The sequence below is a fragment of the Salvia hispanica genome, chromosome 2 (assembly GCF_029641045.1).
Source record: "Salvia hispanica isolate PSC_SH4W2 chromosome 2, Shi_PSC_v1, whole genome shotgun sequence".
Taxonomy (NCBI): Eukaryota; Viridiplantae; Streptophyta; class Magnoliopsida; order Lamiales; family Lamiaceae; genus Salvia; species Salvia hispanica.
Genome location: NC_142693.1, coordinates 40282588 through 40303684, shown reverse-complemented (window position 1 = coordinate 40303684; position 21097 = coordinate 40282588). Strand labels below are relative to the sequence as shown.

Sequence of the window (21097 nt, the reverse complement as noted above, 5' to 3'; positions counted from 1 at the left end):
AAGATAAAATTTATAAATTTTAAATATTCAAATAAAAAAAATATAAGTACTATATTTAAAGTTTAAATAAAATTAAATTTCAAATATTGTAATAAAATCAACTCAATTAATAATCACCCACAAATAAACTGAAATTTCAACTCAATTTATAATATTCAATCTCTCCCATCGATATCATTCACTGTATTCCTATTGGAATATAACCCAAATTATAAGCCACTTCTTGATTTGAATTATCTTAAAACTCTCGAACTAAATTAACTTGTTTTACTAAAATAAGCTTGTTTTATGTTTGTGAAAATAATATACTACCTCCGTCCCGACTAATATGACATATTTTTTAGTCGGTACGAAATTTTAGAAGTTATTGGTTAAAGTGGTTAATTGGAAAGAGAATATGTGTGTGGACTGTGGAAGTATTAGATGGAGAGAGAAAGAGAGTTAACTATTTAAATAGAAAGAAAAAAAAGTGGTTGAATGTATTAATTGGAAAGAGAAAGTTATCAAAAATAGAAATGTGCAATCTTAGTTGGTACATACAAACTAAAAAGTAAAGTGTGTCATCTTAAGTGGGACGGAGGGAGTAGTATATGAAGAAATAAATAAGGCGAAAATAGAAAACCACATAGACAATTTACATTTTTCGAAGACCATTAAATGTACTACATGCCTACATCTTTTGCCCTACCAAAACCTTCACACTCTTGCATCTTTCTTCTTCGTCCTCCGACTGCGTGGTGGCTAGGGCAGCACGAAGATACTGCCGCTCTACCAACTCAAGAAACATCTACGATTATAAGATTAAAGTGTGCTTGGAGTCGGAACAATCTTCGCCAGTGTCATCGCCTCTTTTATTTTTCAAATCTTTTTGCTTCCCCCTTTATTGATCCTTTGCCCGATTGGTGGTGGTGGGTGGACGCTGCATAGATTCGTCAAGGTATCCGGTTAGCTGACATGATCGGTTCCTCACAAGCATGGCTGGACAAAAGCTTTGGCTGCCCGTTGGAGGAGACATGGGTGTGATTTTCAACAAGTCTAGGCGAATCTTGTTGGCAGTCTCGGACTGGAAGAGAGGCTATTATCTTGGCTCTAACAAGCGCCATATGGAAGTCCTCGTGATCATTAGGCTTCACGAACACCAGTTCTCCGTTTAGCCTCTCGTTGCCAAGCATTTTCAACCTCCTTCGTTGGAGCTCATCCTTGACTGCCTGAAGGAAATTGCAGAGTACAGCAACAATCAGCAAAAGAAAGGAAATTGCAGAGTACAGCAACAATCAGCAAAAGAAAAGTTCAAGTAGCAATACAAGCATAATAGTAACATAAGCTTATTGAATCTTCCAATGATTCATATTTTGTGCTACTTAGGGCAAGAATTTTATTCTTAACCCAACTACATGAAGTAACAAAAATCCAAATCCACAAAATTGAAGACCAAGAACAGGCAAATGAGTATACATACCAATTCCTCAAATCCATATGATTTGAGAAGCAGAAATGTTAAAGAGTTCAATTAACAATTATCACAGGTTTTGATAAAAGAAACTGACACTGCTACTGAGGTAATTATCTGCTTAATTATAGAGGAATAACAAATCCTCTGCTACAGCCTACAGAGTTTCAAACAAATTAAGGAAACATGCAATTGATAATTTTCTCAGGCAGTTGACAGCCAGAATTATCAGCACTTCAACAATCTCAAATCATACAATTATGAAAGCATGCAATCAACTCAACAGCTAAATTAGAGAGAAAATCGAGACCTAATTGATCATAGTAAAAACAATTAGAGAGAGAGAGATTGATTTTACAGACGAACCTGCAAAACCCTAGAATCAAATTTGGGCAACCCGAGCTGCCCGACGGTGAGGGAGCCGAAGAAGTTCCCCAACAGGGCGGCATCGGGCACGGGCAGCCCCTGGACCAACCCCGCCACCAATCCGCCGAGGAAGCTATCTCCAGCCCCCGTCGGATCGACCTGCACGGTAGGAAAGGGGGCAATCCGCTGCTCCGCATTCCGGTAATAAACCGTGCACCCTTCCTCCCCACTCGTCACCACCACGCAGCACTCCTTCCTCGCCGCCTCCACGCCGACGTACGGCGCCTCGTCCGACGACGCCTTCAGGAACCCGATCCGCGGCACCAGGTGGCCGAATCCGGAATCCCTAAGATGCACGAGGCTCACCGTCCCGTCGTCGGGATCGAACGCACGAATTAGGGCTTGGACGTCGACGAACACGGTGTCGCAGATGTCGAGCATCCTCTCGAGCGTCTCCGGCAGAATTTCCCCGCCGACGCCGACGGCCATCCCGAACTCGAACCGCCGCGAGGCCGGGAGGTCCGAGGGGGTGATCGGGGCGCACGATTCCACCCGCTTCAACACCCGATCGTGCCGCTGCACCTGCGAGGAGAAATGCGCGTGGAACGCTGTCGTTTTGGAAGAGAGGGAGACGGAGGGGGGCCGCGCGACGGAGTAGGCGAAATCGGAGCCGACTTTGGAGACGAAGGTGGAGGAGACGGCGGCACCGTCGAGGACGGCGGAGATGAAGGCGGCGGCGCCGCCGAGAGACTCGGCGAGGACGACGCCATCCTTGAGTAGGACGTCGTGGCAGTAGTTGCCGACGACGAGGCAGGAATTAGGGCAGCGATTTTCGATCATTTTTTGGGGGAATTAGAAAATTGGAGGCGTTAGTGAATGGGAAACGCCATTGAAATGCAGAGAAAGGGAAGGGGACAAAAATGGGAGGGGCGATTGGTGGCAACGCGTGGAGGAGTCGGGATAGGGTTTGATTTGATGCTTTGAATTCAAGCTAATATCTGCAATTGAATTGGAGATTGAGCGAACATTTGAAAATCTATGATTCTGTTTTTTTGATTGCCCGATTTGTTCTCTATTGTCGAATATATGCTCTTCACCAAATCCCGTATTTTGAAATTCATGAACTCGTTCGTCTAATTCAAAGCATCAATTTAATTTTTACTCATTACCCAAATAAGTATAATTAAACCTTTTATATTTAATTATTTTGGTTTATACTTACGGTAAGTTACTATTTATTAGTGAGTTGGATTATTTTATTCCGCAAGATGGTATTGTATTAGGGAGATTACTATTTTATTCCGAGTATGAATAAAAAGTAATGTTATGTGTACTTCATTTCTTTAACAACGTTCTAATGGAAGTTAACTTGTATATAATGTATATTTAATTTTACAATTTGGCCTAATAAATAAATATATTTAAATAAAAATTCATTTTCATTTTTTTATTGTTATTTTTAATTACTCTACCAACTCACCAACACTATGCAAATTAATTTATCGCTGTGAAAATAGACGGACGTTGATATTGTAAACGGAAATACGACAAAATGAGCTTAGTCACTCTCACACGTGCTGGAAGACAAACTCTAATTAATTTTATTCATTTTTTGATAAATATAGCAGTTCCCCACGTGTCCCCATTCTCTGCATGTCGTAGTTCGATTTCGACTTTAAAATATTAATGTTTAGAATGTGGTGAAAAAATCAAATTAAAAGCATCTCCACCGGCGGACCGGACGCCACTGAAGTCCGATCGGACGCCCGCCATAGTGAAAGTTTAGGTCGGACATGGACGTCCCGTGAAGAAGTCGGATATTCACGGATATCCTTGCGACGTCCGACCGGACGTCCGCCATTGTGGCGTCAGTCGGACGTCACGGTAGGACGTCCAAGTTAAAATTTAATTTTTTATTTTTTAATTTTAAAACTCTATAAATACGGCTCGTTGAACTTCATTTCATTCACACCACTTGTGTTGACAAGTTTCTCTCTCTCATCTACAAGTTTCATTTCTACTATAAATGGAGTATAATAGGAACTCTCCCACCACGAGCGGATCAAACACACCCATGTTTCCCGCTGAAACGGAGGGAAACTTTAATGCGGGGATGAATCCCAAAATGGCAGGGATGGCGGGGATTACTCCCCAAATGTTCCACAATATGTACAATTGGATGAGTCAGATGGGTGGGATGATGCCTGGGGCAGCGGGGATGGGCGGTATGACGCCAAATATGGCAGGGGTGGGTGGGATGGTGCCCAGGGCCTCGAGGATGGGGAGTATGACGCCAAATATGGCGGGGATGGGTGGGACGATGCAGCACAGGAGCCCTCAGACACCTATGAAATCTGTCTATCGCCCATAATAGATTTGTTATCCGATGATTCCCCTAGTACTGTTCCGGAGACTCAGAACGCCGACATCGAGGCTTTCTCTTTTGAGGAGTTGGGGCTATCGCCGATCCGTGAGACTCCCGGTGAGGCGGAGCCTGCTGCAAGGGGCAGGGCCAAAGGCAAGGGCAAGGCCAGGGGCAGGGGTAGGGGCAAGGGCAACGGGAAAGCCCCGAGCTCTTCCTCGCAAACGGGGGCAGAGGAGGTGGAGGGTGAGGAGGAGCGGGAGAAGAGGTCGATCTGGACCGTGTGGGAAAACGTCGCGCTTGCGAAGTCCTAGGTCGGTGTAGTCGAGGATCCCTATGTCGGGGCGAACTAGTATATTGACCGATTGTGGCATCGCATTAGTGACGCCTACCTGACACGCAAACCGGCTGGGGCGAAGCCTCGTAGTCCCGAGCAACGCCGGAAACAGTGGGATCGGTTGAGGCCTAAGCTCAGTCGTTTTGCCGGCCTCTACCAAAACAACATGCGCATGGCAACCAGCGGCATGTCTGAGGAGGATGTGAAGAACCGAGCCTTGTCCCAGTACCCCGACAAAGAATTGAAGTTCAAAGAGTTTGACCAATGGGAGGCTTTTCTCGTGGTCAGGAGTTCGCAAAAGTTTTGTGCGGGTATCGACTCGGGCTGGAAGCGGACGAAGATCAACTCTTCCGGTGAGTACATCAGCAGTGCTGGTTCGCATGAGCTCCCCGAAGCCGAGGAAGTGTCCCCGCTACCACGATCAGACTCTCGCCGTCGTCGTCGCCCAATGGGGCAAAAGGCTGCGCAGCGGATGACGAGGGGAAGCGGCAGCCGCAGCGGGTCCTTCGAGGTCGAATCGGAGGCCCCTGAAGCCCCAGATGAGTATGACCGTCTTGCCCGCGCGCAGCTAACGAAGACCCTGAGTCAGAACATGCATAGGTGGTATAGCACGCACGATTCTGCGTACAAAAGGATGTGCAAGGATGTGATCGACGCATGTCAGCGCGATTTAGGTATGCCACCCATTGATGATTATGGCGTCGAGATTGGGGGCGGGGACGTCGGAGGCGGCAGCGGCACGAGCGACGGGGACGAGGACGAGGACGAGGACGAGGAGGAGTGAGAGCCGAGGGTTGTATTTCTCGACCTTTTATGATTATGTAATTTTTAACTTAATTATGTTTTTTTAAGTATTATGTAATTTTTTTAATGAAGTATTTGAATTTTTCCGTATTCCGTATCGACATTTTAATTCCGTAAATTTTAATTCCGTAAATTGAGTAATTGTGAATTTATTTTATTGCAGGAAGTCCTAGTGGAAGTTCTAGTGGAAGTCCTACATTGTGGAGTGGGATGGAAAGTTCTAGTGGGAAGTCTGCCACCGGTGATGCTCTAAGGAAGCACACTCCTGATCTATGCAACTTTTCTATCTAAATTCCAATTCTAATTTTTTATTTAAGAATTGGGGACTCATAATTAAAGTATATATGAATGTACATACCAAATTTAAGAAGTTCGAGTTTGTACAATTATAAATAAATGTTCTAAATATTTTTTTGTTGAAAATAAGGGTTGCTTTAAATGTTTTTAAATACTAATACTCATGTAAATTAATTAGAAAATTATTACACTTGTGGGCTTTGTTTCTACTTCTTATTCCGGTTAGTTTTCAACTTGGAAACTAAGGCCTTCGTGAATTGGGCCTTATTATCACTTAAGACGTAGGTTTCAAATATGGGCCTCGAACACCCACTCCATCTACAAAAAGTATGCATTAAAATTAAGTGTTTCACAAAAGCATAAAATATTCACTATGGTGATAAACAAAAAAAAATCATTCATCAATATTATTAATTTTTTTTTAAGAGCTCTATGTATCACCAGATTATCTTTACAGGTGTTAATTAAACAACGGACACATGCACTTCGATAATATACATGGATATATGCCTAGAAAAATGATCAACACAAAAATGTACCTCTATAGAAAATTTAGACTAAATCCTGATCATAAGATTTGTCAATTTATCCAGACTAAATCCTGACCATAGGATTTATCAATTTAATGGTCAATAATGAACCAAAAATACGAAGGGTCATTAAGCAGTTTTAGATCATACTCTCGCTGTCCCAACTAATTAAGTTGAGTTAAAACTTTTGGGTACGAAGATTAAAAAATTGTGTTGAAAAGTAGGAGAAATGTATAAAACAGGAGAGATAAATAGAGAGTAAAGTAGATGATGGAATAAAGTAAGAGGCGTTAGATATTTTGTTTTTTTATTAAAAAAATGAAATGATTCAACTTAGTTGGGACATTTTAAAAAAATACAACTCAACTTTATTGGGACAGAAAGAATTTTAAAAAATTCGAGTTTAAGGTCATGCTAAGAGCATTTTAGGTCATCCTTAATATAATAACCTAAAAATAAACTTAAAATAACTTAAAAATAACCTTTATAGGTTAGGTTTTGCGTTTTTGTATTAAGATTGATGTTTTTTTTTTTTTTTTTAATATCAAAACTCTATATACCAATGCATTCAAAAATCGATAATTGTTCCCAAATGAAATATTTAATCAAAAGAATTGGTTGATTACATCTCATCATTTCACCATACCTTTTTTCCAAGAATAACTCAACCAACACATCTAACCCTTAGGTACATAATTAATTAGAGGTAGCATGTTTGCACTGGATATATACATAGTAGGTTTTAAGTTTTGTGTTGTAACTGCTGAGAATAAAATGTATGATTGCTGACATCTTCACTTACGTAAACTAAAAATGCTAATTTACATAATTGACTTGAAGCATCCACACTTAAAATTTGAACCACCTCTTTGCAGGTAATAGACGATACAATTAGCAGCAATTATCAATTAAAAAACATTGATACTAATAGTTTTAGGACTAGTGGAATTGAATTGATGCTTTAATGAGCTAACATGATCGCAAGGCTGTCCTTACTCCTTATTCAATTATCACCATGTGGCATTTACAAAGATATATATAGAGAGAAGAAAATTTGGTCTAAAAAAGTGGAAGAATGCCAACAAGATGACGGCTAATATTCCAGTTATCAAGCAAGTAGTTGCTTCCCAGTCGCCAACTTGATTTCATTTGACTAGCCCACTCCCAAATCCGTTCCTTTTTTTCCAAATTAAGACTTCATGTTACGGACTCAATGTCTCACATCGGCCGTAAAAACAATCGGTGTATGGTTTATAGATTAAATGGTCTTTCTCTCCTAACAGACTAGTTTTTTGGGATGGGTTCTCTCGTTTAGTCTGTAACATTGGTGCTTTCATTGAGAGCCCTAACGGTTCGGAATTGTGGCCAGGCAAAGAACTCGCCATGACCAACAAGTATGTTAGGGGCCGACTTGGAGTGGTAGCCCATGGAGTATGGCCGAGCAAAGAACTCGTCGTGACTAACATGCTCGTAGCCATCGATAACTTGGAGTGGTGGTCTAGTAAAGAACCAGCCGTGACCAACGAGGACGTTGGCCTTTAAGAGGGGTTGATTGTTGTAAGAGCAATCGGTGTGTGGTTTATAGACTAAATTGTCTCCCTTCTAACGTAATAGTCTTTTGGGATGAGTTTTCCGGTTTTGTCCGTAAAACTTTGCTTCATAATTAATGTCTTATTTCATTTTCTGAAAACAAAATTAGACATGGGCTTGATTTGCTGATTATGGATATTGGAAAAATTACTTTTTATAGGAATGCAATTTCATAACAATCTCTTTAAAGATCAAAACTAGTGAATAATATAGAAAATAAGATGTATCGTTGTATATAGTAGCACGGTCTACTTTATTTTTATAATACCCGCGCCGAATGTATTGAATAGTCCTACCCATCTACAACTAGTCTTTTTGCAATTTCTTAAGGCCAAAGCCACAAATCTTTCCTATAAACAAGGAGTTTGATTGTTGAATATCTTTATATAATTAAGGCACTTGCACCTTTTTTGAAGCTACCATTAATGCCTAATGTTATAGGACTAGTATATATGCACCTTAGTTGGCTTCTCTTATTATAATTAGCCAAAAACAATAGAAACAAAAAATGGCTGCCAAATCTATTGCTAATGTAGCAATCATCTTTGGAGTCACAGGGCTGGTGGGGAAGGAGCTAGCAACAACTCTGCTTTTGCGTGGCTGGAAGGTGTACGGAGTCGCCCGTCGACCCGACATCTCGATGGCCACCATCACCACCCATCGGAGATACCAATTCGTGTCGTGCGACCTCTTAGACTCTCACGAGGCTCGAGACAAATTGTCTCTAATAAATGACGTGACCCACATTTTTTGGGTCACGTGGGCCAGCATGTTCTCGCTGGATAGCCCTGAGTGCTATGAGCAGAATAGGGCGATGATGGCTAATGCCCTCGTCGCCCTCCTCCCAAAGGCGGGGCGCCTTAGGCACGTTTCGCTCCAGACAGGGGCGAAACATTACATCTCCCTACAAGGGTTGTTGGGAGGAGAAGTTGGTTGCTACAATGAGGATTCTCCAAGGGTGAATATAGGCCATAATTTTTATTATGGGCTTGAGGATTTGTTGCAAGAAATGTTGCCCTTGTATAAAGTGGATTGGTCTATTCATAGGCCAGGGTTCATTATTGGTAGCTCTAGAAGAGCTTACTATAATTTAATGGGTACAATTTGTGTTTATGGGACAATATGTAAGTATTTGAACCTTCCTTTTGTGTTTGGAGGCACCAAGATGTGTTGGGAGGAGATGTGCATCGACGCCTCCGACGCCCGACTCGTGGCGGATCAGCACGTGTTCGCTGCTACCCGCCACGAGCAGGGCACGGAGGGCCGGGCTTATAACGCGATAAACGGTGAATACTATACTTGGAAGGAAATCTGGCCCGGTATCGGGGCAAAGTTAGGGATTGAAACTCCCGAAAAGTGCACGTTTTCGGGAGATTTCGTGTATTCCCTAGCTATGGAGGGTATGGAGGGAGTTTGGAAGGAAATTGTTGCAAAAGAGGGGCTTGTGGAGACTGAGATGAGTGATTTGGCAAATTGGGATTTCTTGGATCAGATGTTTCGATGCCCATTCAAGATGTTGTGCAGCCGCAGCAAGATTGATTTGATTGGATTCAAGAGCAGGTACCATGTTTTGGATTCGATGGTTTATTGGATTGATGTGATGAGGAAAGATAAGTTAATTCCATGATCGATGAGTCTATCAAATTAAATTAGAGGTGTAATGATAAATTTGTGCTACACCACTAATTTGATTTGGGCATCTTGATATTTGTTATTGATATTATGTAGTGGAATATATTTGTATTTATCATTTTATTGTATATAATAAAATAATTCTTATTCGGTTGACTATATATGATCCAATCATGTGTGATTGACCTAGATTGATTCCTAATAAAAAGCATACGCAATTTGTGTTGAACTTCATGTTTTTTATTGGGTTACTTAAATCCTCAAATATTCGTTTCTTTTTTCTTTGGATTATATATTCGTTTCTGTTAGATTAACAAACTTTGGGATTTGTATATTTGGACTACATTACACATATAATAATACGACAAAGGTTGAGGATTGTGTGAATAAGAGTTAAAGTTGAATGTAATAGTGACAAGTAGAGTTTTTGCCAATCTTAATTCATGAAACTAACAAGCAAAGCCTCGTGCTTTGAGATAGTGGTTCTCATCTTCCGCTAATCTCGTCTAGGAGTCAATTACGAATATTGTTAATAGTATTAAATTATTTCAAATAGAAGTATTGAGAATTGGAACACATGTAATACCGCAACAAAATCATTAAAATATAACCTAATAATTAAATTTAATAATTACATTTTCTAAGCAGCAATGGACCATTTACAAATGGCGTGTATTACTTTGATTAATTAAATACATTATTCCTTCTAAGAATATATTATTCTTAACACGGAATTGAGTTTATACAGGGGATATATGTATTATTGCACTTTAAATATGGGATGGCTTATAATTCGAATGCAAGCAAAAGCTGAGAAACCGACTGTAAATGAGTAAAACGAACGTTAATTTATTATTCTAAATTAAGTCGGGATGCGTTATATTGCTAACTATTTAAGTTGCTAAATCTGCTAATTCATCAATACAGTGTATTAAAAATGATAATACGGTGACATCAAAATGTCAACACATATAGTATCAACATATTATATTGAAGTTCAACAAAATTATATGTTGACATTTTTATGAGTTATCAAGCTAGCAACTTAAGAAAGTTAGCAATTGATCACCCCTCGAACTAAGTATATACAAATAACTAAGACGTCAATCAACCACATATAAAAGCATAAATAAATTCATGTATAAAACATTAATTTTTTCTTATTTATAATGTTGGATCCCAAGAATTAAGATAAAAGTAGAATGTGATCATAGTATTATTTTTAATTTGGCTTCTGCTACATATTTTCGGCAGGTTTAATAAAAGAAAACAAACACATTTGTTGCAGCAAGCGTCAGAATTACAAACACACACACTAAAGAGGAGAAACAAGAGATTTGATTTCATCTTATCATCTTATGCTGAAACCACATACTCAATCATATAGTACAATTAAAGATCCTATTTACGTTTTACTAACTCTCCCAGAAAGGTAGTTGATAAGAGCATCCACAATAGCGGCTAGCCAATTCGCGTTGCTAGTCGATCGGCTAGGCAAACTATTGCAATCGGCTAGCCGAGAATCTGCCAGAAAATCGGCGTGGGCTAGCCGATTTGAGGGCGCTGGCCGCTATTGTGGCGTGCGATCAGCCAGCGCCAATTTTCGTTTTTTTTTTAAATTTTTTTTTGAAAACCTATATATACGCGATTTTAGTTTCATTTTCATTTGCACCACTTGTTTTAACGAGTTTTATCTCTCTCTAAATTTCTGTACAAGAGCAATATCGAGCGATGGACAACAACAACGAGTCCAGTCCGGTGACGAGCGGCCCTCAGACTCCCACGATACCCGTGGGATCTGGATGGGCGGGCAGATGGGCCCAGGGTTTAACGTCCCTTGGCAACAGTTGATGGGGATGATAGCTGGAGCGCCGGGGGGGATGCAGGGGGGGTACAGGCGAGCGGCGGGCAGGCAGCGCCGGGGAGGGGAGGTATGCCCCAGATGTAGCAGCAGATGTGGCAGGGAGGGATGCAGCCCGGTATGCATCCCGGGATGCAGGGGCCACCGGCGGGGGGGGGGGGGGGGGGCACGGTCTATCGTCCCTCTCTTGATTTTTTGACGGCTTCGTCTCACACGTCGACCCAAGTGGAGACGTAGTTCACTGGCGATAACCTTTTGTCATTGCATGAGATGGAGATCGATCTTGGGGAGCCGGACACTCCCGTTCCAGCGGGTCGGGCCGCGCCGAAGAAGAAGAAGGCCAAGGGGAAGGGCAAGGTGGTCGGCGAGTCGTCGCAGCCCGCTGTTGACGACATCCCCACGCGGAGGAAGTGGACAGAGGATGAGTGCGCCGACGTGGCCAAGGCGTGGTTGTCGGTTTGCGACGATCCACTGGTTGCGAACAACCAGTGGGTCGTCAACATGTGGGCGAAGATTAGAGCAGCCTACAGGAGGAACTGCCCGCACGGGAAGGACTACAACGGGGAGGAGTGCCGGAAGGGGTGGGAACGGATCAGGGCCGCGGTCGGCCGATTTTCGGGGTTGTACGCCAACACCCTCCGCCAGCTGACCAGTGGGCAGAATGAGGAGGACGCCGGAAGGATAGCGGAGAGTCAGTTCCCCTTGCCGGGGAAGTATAAAGAGTTCACCTTCTGGGAATGCTATGTGTTGCTGAAGGACTCCGAGAAGTTCCGGGCAGGGTGCGACGCTGGGTGGCCGAAGAAGCAAAGGCTGAACTATTCCGGCGACTACAGCGGCGGATCCCACGACCTCCCCCCGGATGCTGAGGAGTTTCCGTCCCCTCCATCCTCTACTCGTCGCTCTCGCCCGGTTGGCCAAAGGCGGGCGCAACGGGCAGTGAGGGGAAGATCCCCCTATCGCCCCAGGAGGTCATCTCGGCACCCCCCCATGCGCGTACACCTTATTCGCGCGTGCAAAAACGGAGGAACGGATGTTCGCGGTCTTCCAAGAGTGAAAGGCCGCAACCGACCCCATGGAGAAGAGGTTTCTCTACTCGATGCTCGAGAACATGCGGGTGGATTTGGATGCCTTGAGGACACTGGTGGGGGGTTCAGACGCGGGCTCAGATATCCCGGGTGGCGGCGGCGACGACGAGGAGTAGAGAGTGGCGGGGCTCGTGTGTGGAAGCCCTTTTTAAAAAAAAAAAAATCATGTATTTTTTTTTATCTATGTACCTTTTTTTTTAATGAAATGAATGAATTTTCCTGTATATTTCTCGTAAATTTAATTCCGTAATTTAATCGTAAATTTAATTTCATAAATGTAGTTGTTTTTGAATTATTTTTGTTGCGGCTGGCCTATTTGAGTAAATGCTGACGTGGCAGGTGGATTTTTAATACTGCTAATATGGCAGGAGAGAGAGTGACTGACCTATGACTGACCTATTCTCATTGTGGATGCTCCCTTAACAAAATCATACTATGCAACTCAAATGAAAACCATGAAACATGCTTGCTGGATATCTGAGTATCTCTTAGTTATTTTAGTATTATAATCATTCAATATTTTATTTCACCTACGCCCATAATTTTATACTTGAGCACGTTAGTTGTAAAAAAAATATAATTCTATTTAATGAATTAAGTGAAGAGAAATAATGTACGAATAAAAATAAAGACAGATAAAGAGACCAGAGAAAATAAATATGAAGAAAATAAAATAAATTAAATATGATATTTTATATATATAAAAAAAAACTCAATTATAATACAACAATAAAAAATAACTCAATTATAATGAGATGCACAGATATAGTTATAAATCCAGCCATGCAAAGCTTGTGCTTGTGACATGCTATCAATTCTTAGGAAATGTCGAATCAAACCATTTATTTACCTTTATTTCAATAAAAGAAGCACAAGCTTCTTGACTAGAAGAACTTTTTTGTCTTGGTCCCAGTTCAATACTCTCTCCGTCCCACGTTATTTGTAGTGTTTCTTTTCGACACGAGATTTAAGAAAATTATAGTATAAAATAGAGGACATGAAAGAATAAAGTAAGAGAAATAAGAGAGAGTAAGAAAAGTAAAAGAAATAATAAAGTATATGAGATTAAATACTTAAATAAAAGAAAGAATAAAGTATATGAGATTAAATGTTCTGTTTTTAGCCAAAAAAAAAGAAGAAATGATAAGTAACTTGAGACACCCCAAAATAGAATACGATTCAAGTAACTTGAGACAGACAGAGTACTATACAAGTCCAAACAAATTGAATATTTGTACCATAAATTCCTTGGAAAATACTTCTTAAAATGTACTCCCTCCGTCCCATAAAAGTTGAGTCGTATTCTTTTTTAGTCCGTCCCAACAAAGTTGAGTCATTTCCTTTTTAGCAAAAGACAAAACATCTAATCACTCATTTTTTATTCCATCATTTACTTTACTCTCTCTTATCTTTTCTACTATTCTCATCTCTCCTATTTATTTAATATATTTAATATATATTCTTAATCTCCGTGCCCAAAAGTTTTGTCTCAATTTTCATGGGACGGAGGAAGTACTAGTGATTAGATCTCATAGGCAGGACCAAGCATGTTGTCGCCAAAAGCCTATATATCTTCTAAAGAATATCCTGACTGTTCCAAATCAACTAGAAAGAGATTCTTTAATAATAAAAAAAATCCAGTGGATTCAGCTTGGAAAAATCATATTGGAGCGAGCAAGCGCGCACCTCCAAAGAAATGGATTTTCAGCACGACAGAACCAATTTATGAGCAAATTATAGAGATGAAAATCTTAAAAAATGATCAAATTTTATCAAAGCAAAGTGAAGTGACATGAGATCAGGGGTCAACACACCAGATATGTTGATAGATAGCTGAACCCGAAATGTCGTAAAATGAGATACCATTCAACTTCATTTCAATACTCTACTTTGCGAGTATTGTATTAAAAGTAGAGCATAAACTAACAAATTCCTACAACTTCAACCATTCCACAGTAGGAAAAAAGTAAAACATACAAGTACAAACCTAAATAATATAGTGGCTACAATAGCTTAACATGGCCCGACCGATATTTTAGTGAGGCTTGGACTCTGTTTGTTTTAACACGCGCAAAAATATCAAGCGAGATGGGACCATTGATCTATCACCTCAGACCTGCCCGATTTCTCACTCACCCCATCCATTTAACACTTCTAGTCACTATGCTACCCTATTTTTTACACATAATATCAAAAGCACAAGAGCAGTGCATGTAGAAGGTTGAAAAGGTTTGTATTGCCACATCTTCAAAATCCCTACCCAAAAATCAGCATTTCCTCTTACCACCATGTACCTTAGATTTTACATGAATTTTCTTTGTCTTCGAGTTCTTCTTGGAGTCAAACATGTCATCATCACCACTGTCATCATCGAGCTTCCCTTTCCGCGATTTTTCAGCCTTCCCGCAGATAATGATCCGATTAGCTACCTCTTCGCGCTCTAGCTCAGTGTTTTCTTGGGGCTTCCAGATGAAGATAGACCTGGCTCGACCAAACCGTATTGCAGTGTAATCAGCCAAACAAAACAAATGATACTAGACAGAAAGGAACTTTAGCAAAGATGAACTGATATACAAACCTGGAACTACCAGATGCCAGGACATCATCACGTGGATGTAGCTTATTTACAGGAGTGATTGTCATTATATTTGGATCCATGACCTCCGCGACTAACTGACCATTTGTGATGTCAATAAAATCTATGGGATGTAAGGCTACTCCATTGTAGTTTTCACTTATGTAACGCCCAACAACAATGAGGGACTCTGAGATATCCTGTGTAAAAGAACAGTTTTTCGTATTTGATTATAAATTTGGCAACACGATAGTCAGTTATGGAGTATTTAGACTATCAAGCTGTAGGGAATGTAATTGTTACCTTTGGATCCCATTCAGCTCGAAAAGGAGTCAAATGCCGATTGAAATCCTGGCTGTGCACAATCTCTCGGCTTGGAGAGTCCAAATCTCCAAAGATGGAATCCCATACACGAATCCGGTTGTCCTGAGATGTGGTTAGTATTTTGCTACCACTTTGTGGAGAAAAATAGGCTGAATTAACAACACGCTTGTGTTGAAGATTATAAATAGAAGAGCCATCTTCAAGTCGTCTAATGTCCCATATACGAGCCTGAGATAGATATAAATTATGTAAGAGTGCACATGAAGAAATTAGATATAATGCTACAAAAGATACTACTAAATAAATGGCCGCAAATGTAGTCATCACTCGTCAAGGAACAGAAACAATCTACTTGTCTGTCACAGAAACACAAGAGTGGATGAAACAACCAAAAACTATGTGTGAGAAGCTTACGAAGTGATCGTTGCCACAACTTAGAAGGAGATCTGGTTGGAGAGGATGACAGTGTAAACCAGTAACTTTGCTTTTTTTCTTGTGAATCAGTATAGGTTTTCCTGTCACATTGTTGGAGCGCGCATCAATCCTGCATATGCATTTAAAAGAGTAAAGCCATAGTACTTCATAACGTGCCAATAAAATCTTGGCAGATATCCTACGAGGTGGACAGTGTGGCCTGGGCCAAAAATCCTCAACGCGGCACGGATCCAGCAGCGGGGTTCAATGAGCTCAGATGATGGTATTCCTTGTTTACACATCCCTGACTCTGATAATGATGAACTTGCAGGTCGCGTGGGGCTCGCTCTGGTCGGGAAATTCTCACACTCCATCCCAGCCCCCCACTTGATTCGCAAGACCCTGTCTAACTTCGAATTGAAAGGTACGCTTAATTAGAATTTCATTAATGCTAAGCATATCCTCATTACCTTATCTGAGATTGCTGATTATGTGAAAGTGCTAAGTGGAGCTAATAATAATAATGTATGGTTTGTTGAGCATCATTCGATGAGAATGTTTAAGTGGACTCATGATTTTGATATGTTCTTTGAAACTCCCATTGCTGCTGTTTGGTGTAATTTGCATGCCTTTCCCCAATGCGGAGCATGTATTTCTCCGGGACAGGCTTTGAAATATCTATCTCCACACAAATACGTGCATATGACGAATGTGCGCGTGTGGCAGTGTTATGATCAATTTGAATAGGCTCACCAAACAATTTACCAAGGGAAAATAACATGGACTCTTCAAATAAATGAATGGGCAATGCATGCAAATTACACCAAACAGCAGCAATGGGAGTTTCAAAGAACAGATCAAAATCAGGAGTCCACTTAAACATTCTCAGCGGATGATGCTCAACAAACCATACATTATTATTATTAGCTCCACTTAGCACTTTCACATAATCAGCAAATCTCAGATAAGGTAATGAGAATATGCTTAGCATTAATGAAATTTCAATTAAGCGTACCTTTCAATTTGAAGTTAGACAGGGTCTTGCGAATCAAGTGAGGGCTGGGATGAAGTTGAGAATTTCCCGACCAAAGCGAGCCCCATGCGACGTGCAAGTTCATCACCATCATCATTATCAGAGTCAGGGATGTGTAAACAAGGAATACCATCTTCCGAGCTCATTGAACCCCGCTGCTGGATCCGTGTCGCGTCGAGGATTTCTTGTGAATCAGTATAGGTTTCTCCTCTTTTTCAGCCTACAATTTCACGAAACACATGTGCAAAGAGCTCAATAAAACAGGAAATACTCACATATAGAGAAGCCCAAAATTATCTGCAGCAAGCAAAATTCCTTTCTCAGAGTTCAGATCCAGACCATAGAGCATCTTCCAACTGCTAGGCCCCTAAAGGAAAACAACAACAACCACTTCAATTAGATTTCATACGCATGTTATGTACAAAATGCAGTAACCACTAACCAAAGAACTAAACCTTATAAGTGAATAAAGCTAAGAGCAAGACAAGAATGATGATTTTTAGTTACTTTTTTCCCACTTCTATATAAACATTTTAGTTGTTGGACTGCACTTTTCCCTATTTAATACTCCCTCTGTCCCAACTAAGTTGAGTTGCATCCCTTTTTGGGATGTCCCAACTAAGTTGAGTATTTCCTTTTTTGACAAAAAACAAAATATCCATTATCCAATCACTCTCTCTTTATTTCCTACTTTATTCCTCTCCTATTTTTCAACACAATTTCTTAATCTTTGTGCCCAAAAATTGACTCAACTTAGTTGGGACGGAGGGAGTATTTAAAAGCCCCCAGAGCAACCAAAAATGCCTTCAGACGAGATAGAAGAGAGGTTGAATATGAAGTTAGTAAGCAGCCTTCATACCCATTTTAAATGACACAGATGCGGACAACAGATGTGGTAATATCTAGGATGAAATGAATGCAGGCGAACTAGTAAGACCATGAGTAAGATGACAAGTTATATACAAGATAAAGTAACATGTTAACTCCAGATACTAGATACCATTTGTATTTGTTTTAACAGATGATCAGTAGATACCTGCCACCCAGCAGGATTGAGGTTGACCAATGATGATGAAATTCCAGTTTCTAAATCAGTGCTGCTGACAGTTCCATCTGAAGAGGCACCATAGACGGTTCCATCATTTAATGGATTATACCTGTAGAATTTGATAGCCAACCACCCGAGTCAAGATACAGTTCATGCATGAATGTCATCAGTCAATCACGAAAATCAAATGAAACCAGCAGAACTCACTTCATGTTGTTCAATATGCAGCTATGTATGTTTCCATATACTATCCTCTCGTGCACTTTCTCATAATCCCAAACTCCAAGCTGTCCTTTCTATACCATAACCATAGAAAAGGAGAATCATATTACTCAGTTAATCATTAAATGTACACAAAACTAAGAGCTATGCTCTTAAGAGAATGCAGGGCTAACCTTATCCCCAGATATAAGAATGTTATTCTTTGTTGGGTGGAACTCCAAACATGTAACACGTCTGCTATGATATCTAATTACTGCACAGTTAACTTTATTCGGAATCACAAATGCCGGCTTCATCTGTTAAGAGCAAAGCATTAAACCATATTTCATAACATGGAAACCAAAAATTGTCATGTAAAACAACTTTCATGATGAACATCCTTGTACACTCAATACTCAAAAGTCAAACCAAAATAGAAACTGACTTTCAACCTCAAGATATTGATAAGAAAACAACTAAAAATGAATGATCAACAAAGAATCATATAAAAGTCCTTACACATAAAGTAGAAGGAGAAATATGATCACAATATCAAATAACAGAACCCCAAATACACAAAAGACAAGCCCAGTCCAAAAATAGAAGAGCATGCCGAGAGACATTACCTTAGGCACATGACACCTAAGTTGACGGTCGAAAAGATACTTCAACGAATTATGAGATTTCTTCAAGGGTGCAGGCGAAACCCCAAACTCAGTAGCCACTTTGTGCGGGCAAGTCATCGTGGTATGCCCTTCAATTAAAAAAAAATCAATGAGGAAATGCCACTATTTTAGCTTATGGCACCGCGGAATGGAAGCGATCATCAAACAATCAATCTCATCTAAGATAAATAACCAGTTCACACACAATGACACAAACAGCACATTTCAAAACAACACATCCTATGAAATAACAACACATTTCCAGCATGAAATACCAGGCAGTTTGCAAAGAAAACATGGCTTCATAGGGCAGTCAATGTAGGTGGCGCCACGAAACCCTGCTTCGTGACCTGACTGCTTACACACCTAAACAACAATACACCAAACAGTATGTCATAATCTCACACAAACATATCTCCAACAAGCACACGTTGTATACGTTCAAAATCGTCAAAATCTGACGCATATAAACCATACTGCTAGTAGAAATTTAGTGAAATTGAAAAAAAAAAACTAAAAAGTAGCAATAGCTATTTACTTTGCAAACTCTCTTGAGGCTGATAGTGATAGGCTCCCTTTTCCTCTTCGCCGACGTCGACGCCTCATCCTTTTCCTCTAGTTGCTCTTCATCCGACGCCTCTCCGGCGAGTTTCTGGACTTCATCATCAAAATCTTCTTCGTCTTCTGAACTATCTTCGGTGTCGGAGTCTCTCTCAATCACGATTTTGGGGAACGAGGGAGCCCTCCTCGTCTGCGGCGCCATTTTCAAAACTCGCTGTGAAATTACAGATAAATTAAACAAGAAATAAAAGGGGAATTTCTCACTCTCTAATTAACCGACTTGGGAGTCCAATAGTCTGATTATGACGTAGTTACCAATATATCCTTTGATAACATTGGAAATTACACTAGAAATTTTAGTAGTGGTACTAATTTTTACGACGATACTTAGATCCAAAATTATCTGAACAAGTCTGTTTAACTCTTTTTTTTATTAAAATATGCTAGTATAACAGTATATAACATGATAAAAAATGATTTGAACAAATCTTTTTTTATGGTACGTGATGATATTTGTACACATCTAACGTGTTATATGGAGTAGAAAAGATTGTAAAAAAAATTATTTGGTGTCTTTCATTATTGAAGGCTATTAAAGCCGAGGGTACAATTGCCATTTGGTTGTGTGATATGGCGGGACACTACGTGCCAGTTTCTTAACCGATCGACGGTCGTTGTCTTCCCCCGAAATATAAAAATATAGTAGTACTTCACTTTATTGTTTCTTCAACATTAGCGCATAAAAAGTTTTCTATTGAATTTTTCACTATACTAAGTATTACACCCGTGCGATGCACGGATTAAAATATTTTAATCAAAATTAATTAAATAAAATTAGGAATAATATCATTATATAAAAATTATAACTAATTAATGTGTACTCTATAATATAATGAATATTACATTTACAAAGTAAATCATGAATAACAAAGAATTCTTCGAGTGGATTCTAACTCCAACAAAATAACTAAATTATGAAAAGTGATAAAGATATCACAATTACATAAATCATACCACAACTTATCATGTGTTATGCACATATTAATACATTTTTAAAATATTAATTTTTAATTTTAAATAAATTAAACAAATTAGAATCAATATTAACAATAAGTGTAACAATTTTAGTTATATAAGAATAAAAAATCTATACAAATCAATATTGAAGCATAATAAATTTGAAACAAATCACATAATATAATGTTTAAACAATAAATCATGGAGTAGAAAGATAAAAATCTATCACAATGAAGAATTAAATACAATGGATAATTACTCATCTTCATCCATCACCATCGTATTAATTCCAGTCAGATTCCATTTCCTTTTTCTCTTTTCACTCTGAAAATGACAACTCTTGCGCTGAAGAACAACTTCCTCCCTTCCGGCCTCGTCTCCAATCTCCAGCAAGCTCTCGCAAATCGCAAGCCGGATGAAGACGACATCGTTTCGTCCAAGGCCGACGACGATTCCTCCCGCCCCTTCTCCTCCGAGGGCGATGATGATCTCTTAAGGCCTTTAAGGAACGGCGCAACACAACCATTTCCTTCTTTGCTCGCCTCCGCTTCCTGGGAAACAGGAGTATCATTAAGTACACTACACGATACAAATACAACATTCTTAAAATCACTCACAAATGACATTAAGAATTCATCTATTTCTCTTCTATCTCATTCCTCAATTAGAAGTATAAACATATTATGACGTGAATCTTGGAATTTTGATATAGTCATTCTATCTTTATTAATTGAATAAGACAATTAATACCAAGATGATTCCATTTTATACTTGTAACAGCGAAGTGTTAATTTATGCCACTAACTATACCACTAATCCACTATCTAAAATTAAATAACCAACTCTTATTCACGCATTATGAAACTAAATAATTCATGTTTATATTTAAATAATAATTTATATTCTAAAAGGACATTTCCTTAAATACCCCCAAAACTCCCCTTA

General features: G+C 39.8%; 3 protein-coding genes across 3 annotated transcripts; 1 reads left to right on the top strand and 2 right to left on the bottom strand.

Moving 5' to 3' along the window:
• Positions 1-454: 454 nt before the first annotated feature.
• Positions 455-2920, bottom strand: MIK (pfkB-like carbohydrate kinase family protein). The gene is made up of 2 exons (XM_048100818.2): positions 1817-2920; positions 455-1208 (listed from the first exon to the last, which is right to left on the bottom strand). Exons 1-2 carry the CDS (start codon positions 2654-2656, stop codon positions 933-935), a joined length of 1116 nt encoding a protein of 371 aa, XP_047956775.1. The 5' UTR covers positions 2657-2920; the 3' UTR covers positions 455-932.
• Positions 2921-8180: 5260 nt separating this feature from the next.
• On the top strand, positions 8181-9527 carry LOC148932400 (NAD(P)-binding Rossmann-fold superfamily protein). Its single transcript, XM_089063596.1, has one exon. It carries the CDS (start codon positions 8245-8247, stop codon positions 9361-9363), a length of 1119 nt encoding a protein of 372 aa, XP_088919722.1. The 5' UTR covers positions 8181-8244; the 3' UTR covers positions 9364-9527.
• Positions 9528-14159: 4632 nt separating this feature from the next.
• On the bottom strand, positions 14160-19374 carry DDB2 (damaged DNA binding 2). The gene is made up of 11 exons (XM_048104537.2): positions 19113-19374; positions 18850-18940; positions 18536-18663; positions 18104-18226; positions 17916-18004; positions 17697-17817; positions 16936-17027; positions 15628-15757; positions 15193-15441; positions 14893-15089; positions 14160-14795 (listed from the first exon to the last, which is right to left on the bottom strand). The coding sequence occupies exons 1-11, from the start codon at positions 19335-19337 to the stop codon at positions 14582-14584; spliced, it is 1659 nt and encodes a 552-aa protein (XP_047960494.2). The 5' UTR covers positions 19338-19374; the 3' UTR covers positions 14160-14581.
• Positions 19375-21097: the final 1723 nt, after the last annotated feature.

Coding starts and splice junctions, on each gene's coding strand:
- MIK (XM_048100818.2), bottom strand. CDS start 2,656: ATGATCGAAAATCGCTGCCCTAATTCCTGCCTCGTCGTCGGCAACTAC. Junction 1,209..1,816: donor TTGATTCTAGGGTTTTGCAG/GTTCGTCTGTAA, acceptor AATTTCCTTCAG/GCAGTCAAGGATGAGCTCCA.
- LOC148932400 (XM_089063596.1), top strand. CDS start 8,245: ATGGCTGCCAAATCTATTGCTAATGTAGCAATCATCTTTGGAGTCACA.
- DDB2 (XM_048104537.2), bottom strand. CDS start 19,337: ATGGCGCCGCAGACGAGGAGGGCTCCCTCGTTCCCCAAAATCGTGATT. Junction 18,664..18,849: donor TTTTCTTTGCAAACTGCCTG/GTATTTCATGCT, acceptor TTTTAATTGAAG/GGCATACCACGATGACTTGC. Junction 18,227..18,535: donor TTAGGTGTCATGTGCCTAAG/GTAATGTCTCTC, acceptor TGCTCTTAACAG/ATGAAGCCGGCATTTGTGAT.